Source organism: Hemitrygon akajei, unplaced genomic scaffold (genome assembly GCF_048418815.1).
Source record: "Hemitrygon akajei unplaced genomic scaffold, sHemAka1.3 Scf000058, whole genome shotgun sequence".
Lineage (NCBI taxonomy): Eukaryota > Metazoa > Chordata > Chondrichthyes > Myliobatiformes > Dasyatidae > Hemitrygon > Hemitrygon akajei.
In genome coordinates, this window is record NW_027331944.1 from 741,267 (window position 1) to 759,190 (window position 17,924).

Below are 17,924 nucleotides of genomic sequence, written 5' to 3' on the forward strand. Positions count from 1 at the left end.
GAGAAGAGAGATCCCACAGGACGAAAGGGGATGGGGAAGATATATCCCACAAGAGGAAGGGGGATGGGGAACAGAGATCCCACAGGAGGATGGGGGATGGGGAAGAGAGTTCCCACAGGAGGAAGGGGGATGGGGAAGAGAGATCCAACAGGAGGAAGGGGGATGGGGAAGAAAGATCCCGCAGGAAGGGGGATGGGGAAAAGACATTTCATCTGGAGGATGAGGAAAGGGTAATAGAGAGCCGACAGCAGGAATGAGGATGGGGATGAGATCCCTAATAATCGTAGGGCGATTGGGATAAGATGTCCCACATAAGGATTCCAAAGATAAACGATAATCCTACAAGACGAGAGGATGCAGAAAATTTTTGTACGCCTGTGTTGGGTCTGAACAGAGACCCAGAGGAGATGCGGCCTCGCTCTCTGTGTATCTGGTAGTGAGCAAAGTCACAAACAGGAAAGGACAGGGAGGACAATCTCACAACGGTATTTCTTTTCTTCTCACTGGGACAGTCTGCTGACGGTCTCTTGTCCCTCACCGGGAAGGGGTTGTGAATCTCTGACCCACCTGCTGCAGTCAGTGTCGGTCTGGGTGTCAGTAACAGTGAGAAGGAACATTGTCAATGGACGTGTCACAGGCAGCAGGAAACACGGCCATTCCTGTGATTTACTACCATTAAACCCATGGTCGTTGTTCACTGATCTGATGAAGACTCCAACATCTCTTCACAAGAAACCACAGAACCCTCCCGTCCTTGGGGAATGACTGACCGATCCCCTGGGCATTTGTCACAATTCTTCACAATCTGATTTATCACAGTTTAAACCAAATCCCTTCACATTGAAATGACACAATTGAACAGTTTCACAGTTCAGAGTGAGAGATAAATCGAGTTACGTCAACTCCTGGCACTTGTGCAGCCCGGGTCCCAGCCGCCGGATTCCTTCACACTGAATGTGGCAGTCCTGCAGGTTGAGGTGTTTTATTGTATCACAGAATCCGATTACATGAGACAGGACCGCGCAGTCAATCGGGGTCAGTGTCATTCCACGGAATGAAAGTGTTTCCACAGATCCCAGTGCGGCCTGAGCCAGTCCATGATTCTGAGACTCAAACAGGTAGTGCAATGTGTTCAGGAGGCTCCTTTTACCAGCTTTACTCCTCGTGTTTCCAATCTGGCGTTTAACCTCCTCCTCCACCCAGTCAATCACCCGGCAGGTTGTCTGATGCGGAAATGGGCCCAGAAACTCCACCAGGCCCCGAGCTGTCATTGGGGAGGAGAGACCAGCAACAAAACGGAGAAATACCTCAAATCGCCCATCTGTCGTGCTGTGGGCATCAGTGAGGAATTTCAGGATTTCCCTGGGATGTATAGTCAGGAATTGTGCGACTGCAGCTACAAACTCTTGGATGGTGAGGTGTGGGAATGTGTACACCACGCTCCGGCCAGAATCCTCTCTCTCCAAAAGCTCCATCAGGAACCCGGACAGGAACTGGGAAGGCTGAAGATTGTACTTGATCAAATCTCCATCTGTAAACACAATCTTCTTCTCGGACACTCCTCTGAAGGCCATCTGACCAACCCTGAGTAACACATCACGGGGGTTCTTAATCTCACGGCCGTGGTTTTTCAGGATGTTATAAATATAGTAGGAGTACAGTTGGGTGATGGTCTTGGGAACTCGCTGTGGGTCCCTGACTCTTTGTGTGAAGAAGGGGCCCAGTGCCAGAGCGAGGATCCAGCAGTAGGAGGGGTTGTAGCTCATGGTGTACAGGATATCGTTCTCCTTCACGTAATTGAAAACAGCTTCCGCCACCGTCTGATCTTCAAAATGTCTGATGAAATATTCCTTCCGTTCCTCATCAACAAATCCCAGGATTTCAGCCCAGACACTGATATGCGCCTTTTCCAATAAATGTAACGCAGTGGGACGGGTGGTCACCAGCACTGAACACCCTGGAAGCAGCTTGCCCTGGATTAAACTGTACACAATGTCAGACACTTCACACCACCACTCGGGATCTGGGCACTGGTGCTTGGGTTCTGTATATCTCCGACTGTCCGCAAAATCGATTTTGTGTTTGAATTCATCTAAACCATCGAATATAAACAGTAATCCCTCAGCGTTCTTCCAGACTTCTCTCAGGAAATCCCCAAAGTAAGGATACTGATCCAGAATCAGTTCCTTCAGGTTTATTCGACAGTTAATACTGTTTAAATCTCGGAATTTGAAACTGAAGACAAACTGGAACTGTTGGTATATTTTCCCCATGGCCCAGTCATAAACAATCTTTTGTACCATCGTTGTTTTCCCGATCCCCGGGACTCCGGCCACTGCTGCTGATCTCCCAGATTTGGATTTACTCCGGGAAAAGCTGCTCTGGAATAACTGATCAGTACGGATTTTTTCCAGCTGTCTGCGGAGTTGTTTCTCTCTATAATCCTCATGGTCTCTGCCTCTTGCCAGCAGCTCATGTTCCACCAGTCTCCGATCCCGAACAGTAGAAATGACCGTGAGCTTAGCGTATCGATCAACCAGCTGGAAAACCTTCACCTTCTCCGTCATCAGGATCGTGTTCACTCTCAGTGTTTCAGTTTGTGCCCGCAAAGTCTCCTTGTGTTTCTGTTGAACATCTTCCATGGGAACAGAGAACATATTCAAAACATTAAATGACTCATCTGACAAAGAACTTTATAACGGTATTTCAGCATTCAGTGTTTGAGATTACATGAATAAATTCAATGCTTCCATGGATATTAGGACAGAAAGTAAAATTCTGTTCACAGACACGGAATTGACAGCAATGGATGTCCCTGAAAATGTCCAATCCTCATGTTCTAGTTCTAGTTATTTGTGAAGGTGAACATTCCCCGATTGCACTTTCTGAGGAAGCTTAAACAAGCATCACTCCCCACTAACATCTTAACTAAAGCGACTGGTTGTAAGGCACCAGTAACCCACCTCTGCCCCTTCTCCTGTGGGAAGAAACGCTTCCACCGGGATTAGTGGCTAAACCGCACGTGAAGGCCAAGAGCTGGACAGAGGCTACTCGCCACTGGGAGCATTTAATAGGTCGTGGCAGCTCATCCGCACTGTCACCCCCCTCCCCCCCGGTTATAACAATCTTAAGCAACCAAGGGGCGCTGTATTATTGACAATGAATCGGTAAATTGGTTTATTATTGTGACAGCCCCACTGTAAAATGGAAAACTTTTCTGCATACGATCCAAATAGATCATTACATCACATCGGTGCAATGAGGTTGTCCAAGGAAAAATGGAACAGAATAGTTCAGGGAAACAGTGTTTCAGTTGCCGAGAAAATGCAGTGCAGGCAGACGATAAGGTAGAAGGCCAAAGGATCATTGGGAGTTCAGCGTTGAGTTTTTTTGAGACTATGTTCCTAAACTAGAAATCAACACCTTAAACTACAGTACTGTGCAGAAGTCTGAGGTGTATATTAGGACTGACACATTTTGTCTTTCATTTTCTAGTTTGCACTTTATCCCGTTGTGATGTGGTTTGAACGGCATCGTCTATATGAAAGGTGCTTTATAATTAAGTCATTATTATTATTATTATTATTATTATTATTATTATTATTATTATTATTATTATTATTATTATTATTATTATTATTATTATCATTATCATCATCATCATCATCATCATCATCATCATCAGCTTAGCCTAAACTGGTAAAACTTGAGGTACAGGCATAGCCAAGCACACTCGTGTCCCAATTGACAGGAGATTTCAGACTATTCTCGTGGTGTATAGTGTTATGGGTTTTCGATGATTTACACAAGTATCGCCGTGTGGGCCTAATTTATTAATACTATTCTGTAAAGCCTTTAGGATGATACCAGTTCTTGATATTACAATTGGGATAAATAATACCCTGTTCGTGTTCCATAGTCTTTCATTTTGCCCTCTCAATTCAACATATTTCTGGTATTGTTTTTTACTAGTTCATTTCTGTAAGTTATGTGTGTTTGGAATGGCTATATATATTTAAAAAGTTGCTTTTGCTTGTTTATCCTGTAAAATTACATCCGAACGCAGATCATGTATTATCCTATCTGAAATAATGATCGTACGCAGTATGATATGAAGGACTCTAACTCTAAAAGTGGAAGAGGCTTGTACGTTTAGTAAATTATGGTGGTTTTCATCAGTTGTAGTTTAAGCAATGTTTTTGTGAATGTTGTCCGCCATTTTATTGTGCTTGTGCAAGTAATGAGATTCAGTTGAACTACTGCAGGATCTTGTAAATTCGGATTGGTTGTAGTTTCTCTTATAATTTTCAGCATATATCGTCTTGGACCTATTAGTCGTTTATTCTGTATTATTGATAACTACATGTGTCAACAACCTTGTCCTGTATTGCTACAATGATCCCTTCTGTTTCTGGGAATCGGTATCCAACTCTGAGACAGGAGCTCGACGCTTCCTTGTCGACATCTAATCGGCTCAGATCGTGTGGATGTCCTCCGTGGGGAGTCAGACACTTCCATTGGTTAACGTTTCTACTATTATGATAGTTTCTTCATTTTTATGGGTTATGCTTTAATTTACGTTCAGTGATGTGTACCCCTTATCAGATTTGCATATGCTTGTATGGAGTGCTGAATCCTGCTTGCGTTATGACAGTGTGTCAATAGAGCTAATTGTGAATTTCAGAAAAGGCGAGATGAGGGAACACGACACACCAGTCCTCACAGAGGGATCTGATGTGGAAAGAGTGAGCAATTTCAAATTCCTGGCTGTCAATATCTCCAAGTATCTAACCTGGACCCAATATATCGATGCAACTACAGAGAAGGCACAACAGTGGCTATATTTCATCAGGAGTTTCCAGCATCACTCGAATATTTCTACAGGTGTGACTTGCAGAGCATTGTAACTGGCTGCATCACCGTCTGGTTCACGAGGAACGGAGTAAGGCGCACACTCAACGATTCAGGAGCAACTTCTCCTCTACCATGCAGTTTCCGAATGGACATTGAACCCATCGATACTGCCTCACTAATCTCTTTTTAAATTTCTATTTCTGCACTACTTATTTAGTTTAATATTTCATATAATCACACAGACATGCACAGCTATATAAGTTCAACTTCCAGGCCCTGAAGCCACTTTGCTGCTCAGCCAGATCCACCGTCTGACAGGACACATGTCTCGCATGGATAACTCCAGGTTACCGAAAGCAGTACTCTATGGAGAACTCTCTCAGGGCAAGAGAGATCGTGGTGCCCCGCGCAGGAGGTACAAGGACCAAATTAAGCAGAGGCTCTCTCAGGTAAATATGGAGGTCAACGGGTGGCAGCCGCTGATCCACGGAAAAGCCAGGAATTCTGAGGAACCCAGAAGAGCGACTGCTGGAAAGAAGAGGGGATGCAAGAAGGATCCAACTACCCAAGCGCCTGCGTCCCAGCTGTCCCTATGTCCCAACTGCTCCCGAGTCCACAGATCCAGAATTGGCCCCTACCGTCACCAACAATCGTGTTGTCATCTAGTACCACCCCCCCCTCACAGACACACACACACACACACACACACACACACACACACACACACACACACACACACACACACACACACACACACACACACACCTATTTGGGAAGAGAACAGGATTTAGGGTATGTTTCATGATCATTAATGCTTGGTGGAACCCCAGAATGTCCATGCCCTCAAACCCTTTTGTTCCCCAGATCTGGAGTACCTGGTGCTGCTGTGTAAACCTTTCCGGCTGCCAAGAGAGTTCCCGGCTGTTATTATCACAGCTGAGTAATAACAACATCCCCCATTGTGTGTTATTGTCACAGAGGGGAGATGATTTCCTTCAGAAATCGATCAGGACTTCCCAAACCACAAAATTTGTATCAACAGTTCCGTGTGAACAGCACTAGCCGTGTGACCGACTGCTTACATTGCCGGTGATCAGCAGGAGCTCAAGAAGTTCAGCTCCGATCTGTGCAAAGTCATCCAGGCTGCGAAACGACAATACAGAGATCGTATTCAGGCACAGCTCTCCACCAACAACACACACAGCTTATGGCAAGCTCTGCACCCCAATGCAGACTTCAGAGCTAAGTGCAGTGGTGCTGCCAACATCGCTGCCTGTCTCCCAGAGGATCTAAGTCTCTTTACGCTCGGTTCGATATCGCCAACACTGAGACCCCGAGGAGAGCCGACAAAGCGACCTGCACATTGGTCATCTCTGAGGCTGAAGTTCGCAGGTGTTTCCAACGAGTGGACAGTCGCAAGCCTGCGGGACCGGACGGCGTCCCAGGGCGGGTACTCAGGATGCGCGCGGCACAACTGGCAGGTGTATTTACGGATATTTTTAATCTCACCCTCTCCTAGTGTAGAGTTCCCTCCTGCTTCAAATCATCCACCATTGTTCCTGTACCTAAAGCGACTAAGGCAACATGTCTGAACGTCTGGCGTTCTGTCGCACTCACCTTAATAATAAGCAAATGCTTTGAGAGGCTGGTCAAGGACTGCATCTGCAGCTTGTTACCACCCACACTGGACCCCCTACAATTCACCTACTGACACAACCGATCAACAGATGACACAATAGCCACTGCTCTGCACACCTCCTTAAACATCTGAAGAAGAGGGATGCTTATGTGAGAATGATGTTATTAGACTACAGTTCAGCATTCAATACCATCATTCCCTCCAGGCTTGACAAGAAGCTCAGAGACCTCGGCCTTCACCCTGCCTTGTGCAGCTGGGTCCTGGATTTCCTGTCAGATCACCAGCAAGTGGTAAGAGTGGGCTCCCTCACCTCTGCCCCTCTGAACCTCAACACAGGAGCCCCTCAGGGCTGTGTCCTAAGCTCCCTCCTTTACTCTCTGTATGCGCATGACAGTGTCGCTACCCACAGCTCCAATCTGCTAATTAAATTTGCTGAGGATACTATATTTATTGGCCAAATCTCAAATAATAATGAGGCAGCCTGCACAGAAGAAGTCACCCCCCAGACACAGTGGTGACAAGAAAACAACTTCTCCCTCAGTGTCGCAAAAAAAGCTGGATGCAATGTTGCAAAGACAAGAGGAATGAAGATAGGCTAACCCCTATTGACATCAATGGATCTGGGGTTGAGACAGTGACCAGCTTTAAGTTCCTCGGCATTCACATCACTGAGGACCTCACGTGGTCTGTACACATCAATTGTGTGGTGAAAAAAGGCACAACAGCACCTCTTTCACCTCAGATAGAACCATAGAACATTACAGCACAGAAACAGGCCTTTTGGCCCTTCTTGGCTGTGCTGAACCATTTTTCTGCTTAGTCCCACTGAACTGCACCTGGCCCATATCCCTCCCTACCCCTCTCATCCATATACCTGTCCAAGTTTTTCTTAAATGTCAAAAGGGAGCCCGCATTCACCACTTCATCTGGCAGCTCATTCCACACTCCCACCACTCTCTGTGTGAAGAAGCCCCCCCAATGTTCCCTTTAATGTTTTCCCCCTTCACCCTTAACCCATGACCACTGTTTTTTTTCTCAAGTCCCGGCAACACCTTTGTAAACCTTCTCTGCACTCTTTCAACCTTATTAATATGCTTCCTGCAATTAGGTGATCAAAACTGCATACAATACTCCAAATTCGGTCTCACCAATGTCTTATACAACCTCACCATTACATTCCAACTCTTATACTCAGTACTTTGATTTATAAAGGCCAATGTACCAAAAGCTCTCTTTATGACCCTATCTACTTGTGATGCCACTTTTCGGGAATTATGTATCTATACTCCCAGATCCCTCTGTTCTACCGCCCTCCCCAGTGTCCTAACATTTACCTTGTATGTTCTACCTTGGTTTGACCTTCCGAAGTGCAATACCTCACATTTGTCCGCATTAAACTCTATCTGCCATTTTTCAGCCCATTCCCCCAACTGGTCCAAATCCCTCTGCAAGCTTTGAAAACCTTCCTCACTGTCCACTACACCTCCAATCTTTGTATCATCAGCAAATTTGCTGATCCAATTTGCCACATTCTCATCCAGATTATTGAGATAGATGACAAATAACAATGGACCCAGCACTGATCCCCGTGGCACACCACTAGTCACTGGCCTCCACTCAGAGTAGCAATCCTCCACTACCACTCTCTGGCTTCTTCCATTGAGCCAATGTCTAATCCAATTTACTGCCTCTCCATGTATATCTAGCGACTGAATCTTCCTAACCAACCTCCCATGCGGGACCTTGCCAAAGGCCTTACTGAAGGCCATGTATACAACATCCACTGCCTTCCTTTCATCCACTTTCCTGGTAACTTCCTCGATAAACTCTTAATAGATTGGTTAAACATGATCTACCATGCACAAAGCCATACTGACTTTTTCTAATAAGTCCCTGTCTATCCAAATACCTGGAGATCCTATCTCTTAGTATTCCTTCCAATAATTTATGTACTACCGATGTCAAACTTACCGGCCTATAATTTCACGGCTTACTTTTTGAGCCATTTTTAAACAACAGAACTACATGAGCTATCCTCCAATCCTCTGGCAACCGATCCGTGGATATCGACATAATATTTATGCCAGGGCCACTGCAATTTCAACATTGGTCTCCTTCAAGGTCCGAGGGAATACACTGTCAGGTCCTGGGGATTTAACTACTCTGATTTGCCTCAAGACAGCAAGCACCTCCTTCTCTTTAATCTGTATAAGTTCCATGATCTCCCTACTTGTTTCCATAGACTCCATTCTAGTTTCCTTAGTAAATACAGTTGCAAAATACCCATTTAATATCTCTCCAATTTCTTTTAGTTCCATACATAGCCGACCACTCTGATCTTCAAGAGGATCAATTATATCCGTTATTATCCTTTTGCTCTTAACATACTTGTAGAAGTTCTTAAAATTATCGTTCACCCTGACTGCCAAAGCAACCTCATGTCCTCTTTTAGCCCTCCTGATTTCTTTCTTAAGTATTTTCTTACTCTTTTTATACTCCTCAAGCATCTTATTTCCTCCCTGTTGCTATACATGTTATACATCTCTCTTCTTCTTTATCAGAGTTCCAATATCTCTCGATAGCCAAGGCTCCTTATTCTTATTCATTTTGCCTTTAACCCTGACAGGAACATACAAACTCTGCACTCTCAAAATTTCTCCTTTGAAGGTCTCCCACTTACCAATCACATCCTTGCCAGAGAACAACCTGTCCCAATCTACGAATTTATAGATCCCTTCTCATTTCTTCAAACGTGGACCTTTTCAGGTTTAGAAAGTCAACCCGAGGACCAGATCTATCTTTATCCATGATCAAGTTGAAACTAATGACGTTATGATCACTGGAACGAAAGTGTTCCCCTACACAGACTTCCGTCACCTGCCCTAACTCATTTCCTAATAGGAGATCTAATATTGCATTCTCCCTAGTTGGTACATCTATACATTGATTTAGAAAACTTTCCTGAACACATTTTACAAACTAAAAACCATCTGGACATTTAACAGTATGGGAGTCCCAATTAATATGTGGAAAATTAAAATCCTCTACAATCACAAATTTCTGTCTCCTGCAGTTGTTTGTTATCTCTCTGCAGATTTGCTCCTCCAATTCTCGCTGACTATTGGGTAGTCCATAATACAACCCTATTAATGTGGTCATACCTTCCTGTTTCTCAGCTCCACCCATATGGCCTCAGTAGACAAGCCATCTAATCTGTCCTGCCGAAACACTGCTGCAATATTTTCCCTGACAAGCAAAGCCACCACCCACCCTTTATCCCTCTGTCTCTATCACGTCTGAAACATCGGAACCCTGGAACACTGAGCTGCCAGTCCTGCCCCTCCTGTAGCCAAGTTTCAGTAATGGCTATGATGTCATAATTCCACGTGTCAATCCAGGCCCTCAGCTCATCTGCCTTTCCCACAATACTCCACGCTTTGAAATATACACACCTCAGAAGATTATTACCAACACACACAATCTTGCTATTTGTCACTTTGCATGAACTACCAACATCATTTATTTTTATCCCCGTTCCACTATCTACTCTGGCACTCTGGTTCCCATCTAGTTTAAACCCTCCCCAATAACACTAGCAAACCTCCCTGCAAGTATATTGGTCCCCTTGTAGTTCAGGTGTAACCCGTCTCTCTTGCACAGGTCCCACCTGCCCCTGAAGAGGTCCCGATGTTGTAGAAATCTGAAACCCTGTCCCCTACACCAGTTTCTCAGCCACGTGTTCATCTTCCAGAGCATCGCACTCTTACCCTCACTGGCACGTGGCACAGGCAGCAATCCGGAGATTACTACCCTCTATGTCCTGTTTGAGGTGTACAAGTTTGAGAGATAAGAGTTTGGGTCGACAGCCTGTATTTTGTTTGTTACTTTTTTTTTACATATGACTGGTGTCTAATACCAGAGGGCATTTGGTTAAGGTTAGATGGGGTAAATTTACAGCAATTGTGGGTAGTTTTTTAACAGAGTTCTGGGTGGCTGGAATTTACTGTCTGAGTCAACATGGCTTTGTGAAGGGAAGGTTGTGCCTCACGAGGCTAATTGAGTTTTTTGAAGAGGTAACAAAAAGCAATTGATGAAGGTACGGTAGTAGATGTGGTCTACATGGATTTTAGCAAGGCATTTGACAAGGTCCCTCACGAGAGACTCATCCAGAAAATCATGAGACACAGGATAAGTGGAACCTTGGCTGTTTGAATAAATAATTGCCTTACAGGAGGAAAGCAGAGGGGAGTAGTGGAAGGAAAGTATTCTGCCTGGAGGTCGGTGACTAGTGGAGTGCCGCAGGGATCTGTCCTGGGACCCCTGCTATTTGTGATTCTTATAAATGACCTGGATGTAGAATGGGTGAGTAAATTTGTGGATGACGTGAAGATTGGAGGAGTTGTGGATGGAGCTGTAGGTTGTCGAAAGTCACAAGAGGATATAGACAGGGTGCAGATTTGGGCAGGAAAGTGGCAGATGGGGTTCAATCCGGATAAGTGTGAGGTGACGCATTTTGGAAGGACAAACCAGAATGCTGAGTACAAGTTTAATCATTGATTTCTTAAGAGTGTGGATGAACAGAGGGACCTTGGGGTTCAAATCCATACATCCCTTAAGGTCGCTGCACGGGTTGATAGGATAGTTAAGAAGGGCTATGGGATGCTAGGCTTCATTAATAGGGGGATTGAGTTCAAGTGTAGAGAGGCCAAGTTGCAAATCTACAAATCTCTGGTGAGACCGCACTTAGATTATTGTGTTCAGTTCCGGTCACCTCATTATAGGAAGGATGTGGAAGCTATGGAGAGGGTGCAGAGGAGATTTACCAGGATGTTGCCTGGTTTGGAGAACAAGTCATGTGAAGCAAGGTTAGGAGAGCTGGGACTTTTCTCTTTGGAGCGTAGAAGGATGAGAGGACACTTGATAGAGGTCTAAAAAATTATGAGAGGCATAGATAGGCTGGATTGCTAGAACCTGTTTCCCAGGGCACCAATAGCAAACACTAGAGGGCATATGTACAAAGTTAAGGGAGGGAAGTTTAGCGGAGACATCAGGGGTAAGTTTTTTACAAAGGGTTGTGGGTGCCTGGAACAACTTGCCAGGGATGGTGGTGGTGGCTAAAACATTAAGGGTATTTAAGAACCTCTTGGACAGGCACATGGATGAAAGAAGAATAGAGGGTCACGGGGTAGTGTGGGTTTAGTACTCTTTTTAAAGGAATACATGGGTCGACACAACATCCGGGGCCGAAGAGCCTGTACTGTGCTGTAGTATTCTAGTGTCTAGAGTCTAGTGACTAAGGTCATGTCGGAGGCAACTATGTTATAGATGCTCCTACTTGTACATAAATGTGCAGTAAATGCAAGGAAATGGTCAATAATATAATAAAGGAGACCAAAGTATATTTTTTTTCTTTCCCAGATATATAAAGAGTGAAAAAAGGGAGAGGGTCGATATCGGACCACTAGAAACTGCTGTTGTAGTTGCAGTAACGTGTGAAAAGGAAATGCCAGACAAACTCTGTGCAAGTCACTGGCAGAATTCCAAAAGGTAAAGAACATCAGCAAACAGAATTGCGTGTAGTGCTATTACAAAGGAAAAGGGGCTTGGAAGATGAAAGATCTGAAGATAGAAACGTCACCTGGACGGGGTCATACAGTGTATCAGGAGCCTGCCTGGGGTGTGCGGGGATTCCCAGAGCGTTAGGACCTGGAATGAAGGCTTCAGCAGAAGCAAAAGATGGATTAATAGAAAAATATATTTTGTAGAATATTCAGGCTGCAAAGAGAGATTCGTTGAATTGTTACTTGAATCCAGAGATCAGCGAATAATTAATGGCGAATTTTGATTCCCAGGTTTTGCCAAGTCACAGACTAACACTTGAGATGTGGTTTGAACTGTGCATTTCATCACTCACCTATCAGCTGAGAGGGTAATTCAGATAAACCTTGGCCAATGTTCATGTATTCCTGTGGATCAGGACCTGTTTAAATATTTAAAAAATCCATGGAAACAGAGCTAAAATAATTAAAATAACTAAAATGTTTATCTCAATGTGCCTTTGTGTTCAGTGCGTGTTTTTAACATACCGAGTTCCTGTATTTCCCTCAGTATTCTGTCCAACTTCGGTAACTCAGTCCTCCACATCAGAAAGGATTCCCACATCGCCCTCCGGGCCCGGGAGCCTTTGCCATTCACCAAACTGAGGAAGAGTCTGGAACTCTCTGCCCGGTTTCCCTTCTCTGTCAGCTCAGTGACTTTCTACAAAAGGAAACAATGGACTTATTGTGGAGCAGACAGACAGACATGGAGAATGTGCAGGAAAGTATCTGTTCATGGCCCCAGTAGCTTCAGAACAGATGCAGTCACTGGGCTGTTGCTTCATCCTCTCTGGGTTCAGTCATTAACAGAGAAACAGTAACTGAAGGAAATTCTAAATCAATATTGTGTAAGAATAAGGATTTACTGACACCCTGCAGTAGATGCAATGTGATTAATTTCCTCGATCTGTCAATGTGCAGCATTACATCAACAAGATGTGACAACAAGAACGGAAGAGGGGGAGAGAGAGAGAGCAAAAACAAATGGATGGCGGGCATCACTGAATCGTGGCTGACAAAAGTTTATAGTTGGGTACTTAAATCCAAGGATAAATATTGAATCGAAAGGATACGCAGGTAGGTGAAAGTGTTGGGTCGAAACTGCTGTCATTAAAAATGAAAAGTCCTGAGAAAGAGGTGATGTCGGATTAGACGATGTGGTAAAATGACCCTGATGGAAATTATATACAGGCGTGCTAACAGTAGCCAGGATGTGGGCTACAAATTACAATGGGGGAGAGGAGAGGCATGGAAAAAGGTCAATGCTAAAATTGTCACGGGGAGTTTCAATATGCAGGTAGTTTGGAAAATCAGGTCGGTGCTGAATCCCAAGTGAGGGAATTTATAGAATGCCTATGAGATGGCTTTTGAGAGAAACCTATGGTTGAGCCCACTATAGGAAAGGCGGATCTGGATTCTGTGTTGTGTATTGCACCAGATTTGATTAGGGAGCTTCAGCTAAATAAACCCTTAAGAGGCAGTGATCATAGAATAGCAACATTCAGCCAGCAGGTTGAAAGGGAGAAAGTAAAGTTAGAGGTATCAGTGCTACAGTAGAATAAAGGAATTACCTCGACATGAGAGAGGAGCTGGGCAAAAATAAATTCGAAAATGACACTAACAGGGACAATGGCAGAACAGGAAAGGCTGAAGTTTCTCGGAGAAATGCAGAAGGTGAAGGACAAATGATCACAAAGATGAAGAATTATTCTAAAGGGAGGATGATCAACTGTGGCTGACGAGGTAGTCAAAGCAGCACAAAAGCAAAGGAGAGGGCACAGAATATTACAAAATATAGTAGAAAGCTGGAGGACTGGGATGTTTTTACAAATCAACAGAAGGCAATTCAAAAACCGTAAATAGAGAAAATATGAAATAGGAAGGTGGGCTAGAGAATGATGTAAAATAGCTTACCAAAACGTCCGTCTGATATATGAAGATTGAAAGAGAGGAGAGTGGATATTGGACCACTGGAAAATGACAGTGGAGAGGTACTGTCAGGGGACAAGGAAATGCCGGAAGGTATTGGTCGGCATTTTGCGTCAGTCCTCACTGTAAAAACACTAGAACGTGCCAGATATTTGAGGATGTCAGGTGGCAGAAGTGAGTCTGTTTGCAATTATTGCGGAGAAGGCACTTGGTAAGCTGGAAGTTCTGAAGATATATGAGTCCAGATCAACTCACCCGATTGCTTCTGAAAGAGGAGGCTGAACAGATTGTGGAGACATTAGTAATGATCACTCAAGAATCAGTAGATTTTGGAATGGTTCCGGAGGACTGATCATTTTAAACTGTAGGCCAGTTAGTCTGATCAGCGTTTGGGAAGATGTCAGCAGTCGATAATTGAGGATAAGGTTTCGGGGTATTTGGACGCACATGATAAGAAAAAGGCCAACATCCATGGAAGGAAATCTTGCCTGACAGAACTGTTGGAATTTTTTGAGAGAACAGCATGCTGGGTCGACAACAGAGAGTCAGTGCAAGTTGTTTACTTGGACTTCCCGAGGACATTTGACCAGGTGTCCCACATGACGCCGTTTAACAAGGGCCGAAAGTAGGACAAGAAAGACACTGGCATGGATAGAAGATCCAAGATTTTCTCCAGACAGATTTGTCTGACTGCCAGGAAGCACAGAGTGGGAACAAATAGGGCTTTCTCTGGTCGAATGTTGGTGACCAGTGGTGTTATGCAGTGGTTGGTTTTGGGACAGTTTCTTTTTCCGTTATGTCAATGATTTGTAGGCTTTATGGCCATTATTGTGGGCGTTACGAAGATATGGGGAGGGAGGGTAAGTGTTGAGAAAGCAGAGATTTCGCGGGAGGACATGGACCTATGAAAAAATGGACACATCAGTGGCAATTGGAATGTAGTATAGTGAGGTACGTGGCCATATACTTTAGCAGAAATAATGAAGACGTAGACTATTTTTGAATCTGGGAGAAAATTCAGAAATCAGAGTTGTAAAGAGTCTCTGGAGACCTGGTGCAGGATTCCATGCAGTTTGAGTCTGTTCGGAAAGGCAAATACAATGCCAGCATTCATTTCGAGAGGATCAGAATATAAGAACAAACACTGGCCAGACCGCACTCGCATATTTTGATCCCCTGATCAGAGAAAATATGTGATGGCGTTGTGAAAAATCCAGAGAGGAATCTAAACGAACAGAACCTGTGATATTAAACCAGATTTTGACGGGAATGGATCCTGGATGCACCTGTAATAGCTGGAGTGTGAGAGGATGAGGGGGGAATCTAATTGTAACCTGTGGAATATCGAAAGACATTGAGAGGATGTGGAGATGTTGTTTTTACGTGGGGGAGTCTAGAACCAGACGGAACAGCCTCAGATTAGAGGGACGTCCATTTGGAACAGAAATGAGGATATTATTTAGCCTAGGAGTAGTGAAACTGCAGAATCCATTGGAACTGACAGCTGCGGAGACCAGGTCATTGAGTATATTTAAAACAGAGGTTGGTATCTTCTTGACTCGTCTGGTCAGCAAAGTTCACTGGGAGAAGGCAGGAGAATGGGGTTGAGAGGGATAGTAAATCACCCATGATGTAATGGCGGAGCAGAATCGATGGGCCTAATGGCCAATTGTGCTCTGATGCCTTATGGTCTCATGATGTATAAAGACAAAAGAAGATTAAGGAATGTCAGTGCGGCTGTCTTATAATGGAGATGGTTACTGCCTGACACTCATACCGTAAAATGGTAATGACTTCCTGAATGCAGGCATGGGTTTCCTGATTAACTGAGGAATTATGAATTAAACATTGAATAGTCTTCAAGCAACATACACCTATGATGGAATTAAGGTAACTGAATATGGATGGGCTTAGGACATTGCTCTGAGAAATAAGAGAGGCAGCGTTTAAGGGTAAGCACAACATTGTGGGCCGAAGGGTCTGTACTGTGCTGTACTATTCTATGTTCTGTGTCCCGGATTTGAATGATTGATCTCCTAGAACAGATATCAGTAGGGAATAATGGACAACAATTATGAAATAAATCAGCATAATTCCCTGATGGCCCACTGCACTGTAAAATAATCCCTCAGTTTCACTGCTACCAGGTCTGAGGAGTTACAGTTGTGAAAGAAATTTAACCAGTAAAGCAGATGTCTCCAGATGATGAATTTATAGATCAGCATCATATTTACAGATTACCTCTTGCCTTTGGATAATGCCTGTGTGATTCATTACAGACAGCGCCAATGAATCCCAACGAGAACAGAGTTACTCACGGGTGTAACACACTTGATTTTCTAATACCACTCATGGCTGAATAGGTGAGATCCAGAACAAGACAATCACTGTTTGTGAGCTCCAAGGAGAGTGACCTGAAATGGTGTGACCCTGTCTCTCATTAGTCAGATATTCAGCAAGTTAGCAGTTGTTTTTTTTGTTTGCCCCTTCCCTTTCAGGAAATCCTATTGATCTTCTTCCCTTTCAGGACAACCTGTTGATTTTTTTGGGATCATGAGATATCAGCTAGTCACCAGATTTATTTTATGTTTTGTGCTTTCTTCTGCCCTTTTAGATCAAACTATTGATGTTTGTGGTCATAAGATATCAGCTTTGTGCGTGATCTTTCACATCCAATCAATCTCAGAGTTTTTCGAGGAAGTTACCAGGAAAGTTGATGAAGGCAACGTTGTGGATATTGTCTACATGGACTTCAGCACGGTATTTGACAAGGTCCCGTATAGGAGGTCGGTCTAGAAGATTCAGTTGCTTAGCATTCAAGATAAAGTAGTAAACTGGATTAGACACTAACTTTTTGGAAAGAATCCGGAGTGTCACTATAGACTGTTGCATTTCTGTTTGGCGCCTGTATCTCGTGCAGTGTCATGGGGATCGGTGCTGTGCCTGTTGTTGTTTGTCATCTATATCAATGATCTGGATGAAATTACGGTTAACAGCATCAGCAAATTTGTTGATGACTCAAACATTGGGAAGGAGCAGTTGACAAAGAGGTTGATTACAAGAGCTTGCAGTGAGGTCTGGACCAACCGGAGAATGGGTTTAAAAGGGGCCGATGCAATTTAATGCTGACAGGTGCAAGATGTTGCACTTTGGATGGACCAATCAGGGTAGATCTTACACAGCGACCGGTAGAACAAAGTGATCTGGGAATACAGGTACATAAGCCATTGAAAGTGGCAGCAAATGTTGATAGGCTCTGAAAGTAAGTTTCTTACCGCATTATCCTTGGTAATTGAAAATATCGTGTACGATATGATGTTGTATAAGACGTTGGAGAGGCCTAATTTGGATATTATGTGCAGTTCTGCACACCTACCTGCAGGACAGATGGAAATGTTTGAAAGAGTACAGAAAAAAAAACATTACAAGGATGTTACCTGGACTGGAAGACCTAAGTTATAAGAAAAGAGTGAACTGATTAGGACTTTATTCATTGGAACATGAAAGACTGAGCGGAGATTTGATAGAAGTGTACACAATTACATTGGGATATAGGTAGGATAAATGCAAGCAGGCATTTTGTACTGAGGTAAAGAGGTACTACAACAAGAGGTTATCACCAAAGGGTGGAAGGTGAAAATTTCAAAGGGTACAAAGGTGAAACCGGTTTACTCAGAGGGTGGTGAGAGTGCGAAACTAGCTAGCAGGGCAAGTAGTGCAAGTGGTTAAGAGAATTCTGAATAGATGCTTGCGTAATGAGCGTATAGAGCGCCATGGCCCGGTGCAGGTCAATGGGAATAAGTAGATTCTGTAGTCTGGCATGGAATAGATAGGCCAAAAGGCCTGTTTCTGCACTGTACTTTGCTGTGACTATGACAAGTCAGCAACACATTGTTTGGGAACTC

At 44.0% G+C, this 17,924-nt stretch overlaps 1 protein-coding gene and 1 long non-coding RNA gene across 2 annotated transcripts in view; one reads left to right on the plus strand and one right to left on the minus strand.

The window, feature by feature from the left end:
* LOC140721640 (uncharacterized) overlaps positions 1–17,924 on the plus strand; it is an 801,766-nt gene that overhangs the window by 678,398 nt on the left and 105,444 nt on the right. The window lies entirely within an intron of this gene.
* LOC140721607 (NACHT, LRR and PYD domains-containing protein 3-like) overlaps positions 894–17,924 on the minus strand; it is a 20,602-nt gene continuing 3,571 nt past the window's right edge. Inside the window, exons 3-5 of the mRNA XM_073036419.1 lie at positions 12,580–12,751; positions 12,408–12,473; positions 894–2,635 (exon numbers count right to left, since the gene is read on the minus strand). Of these exons, the coding sequence (XP_072892520.1) occupies positions 894–2,635; positions 12,408–12,473; positions 12,580–12,751 (1,980 nt within the window). The remainder of the gene's footprint in view (positions 2,636–12,407; positions 12,474–12,579; positions 12,752–17,924) is intronic.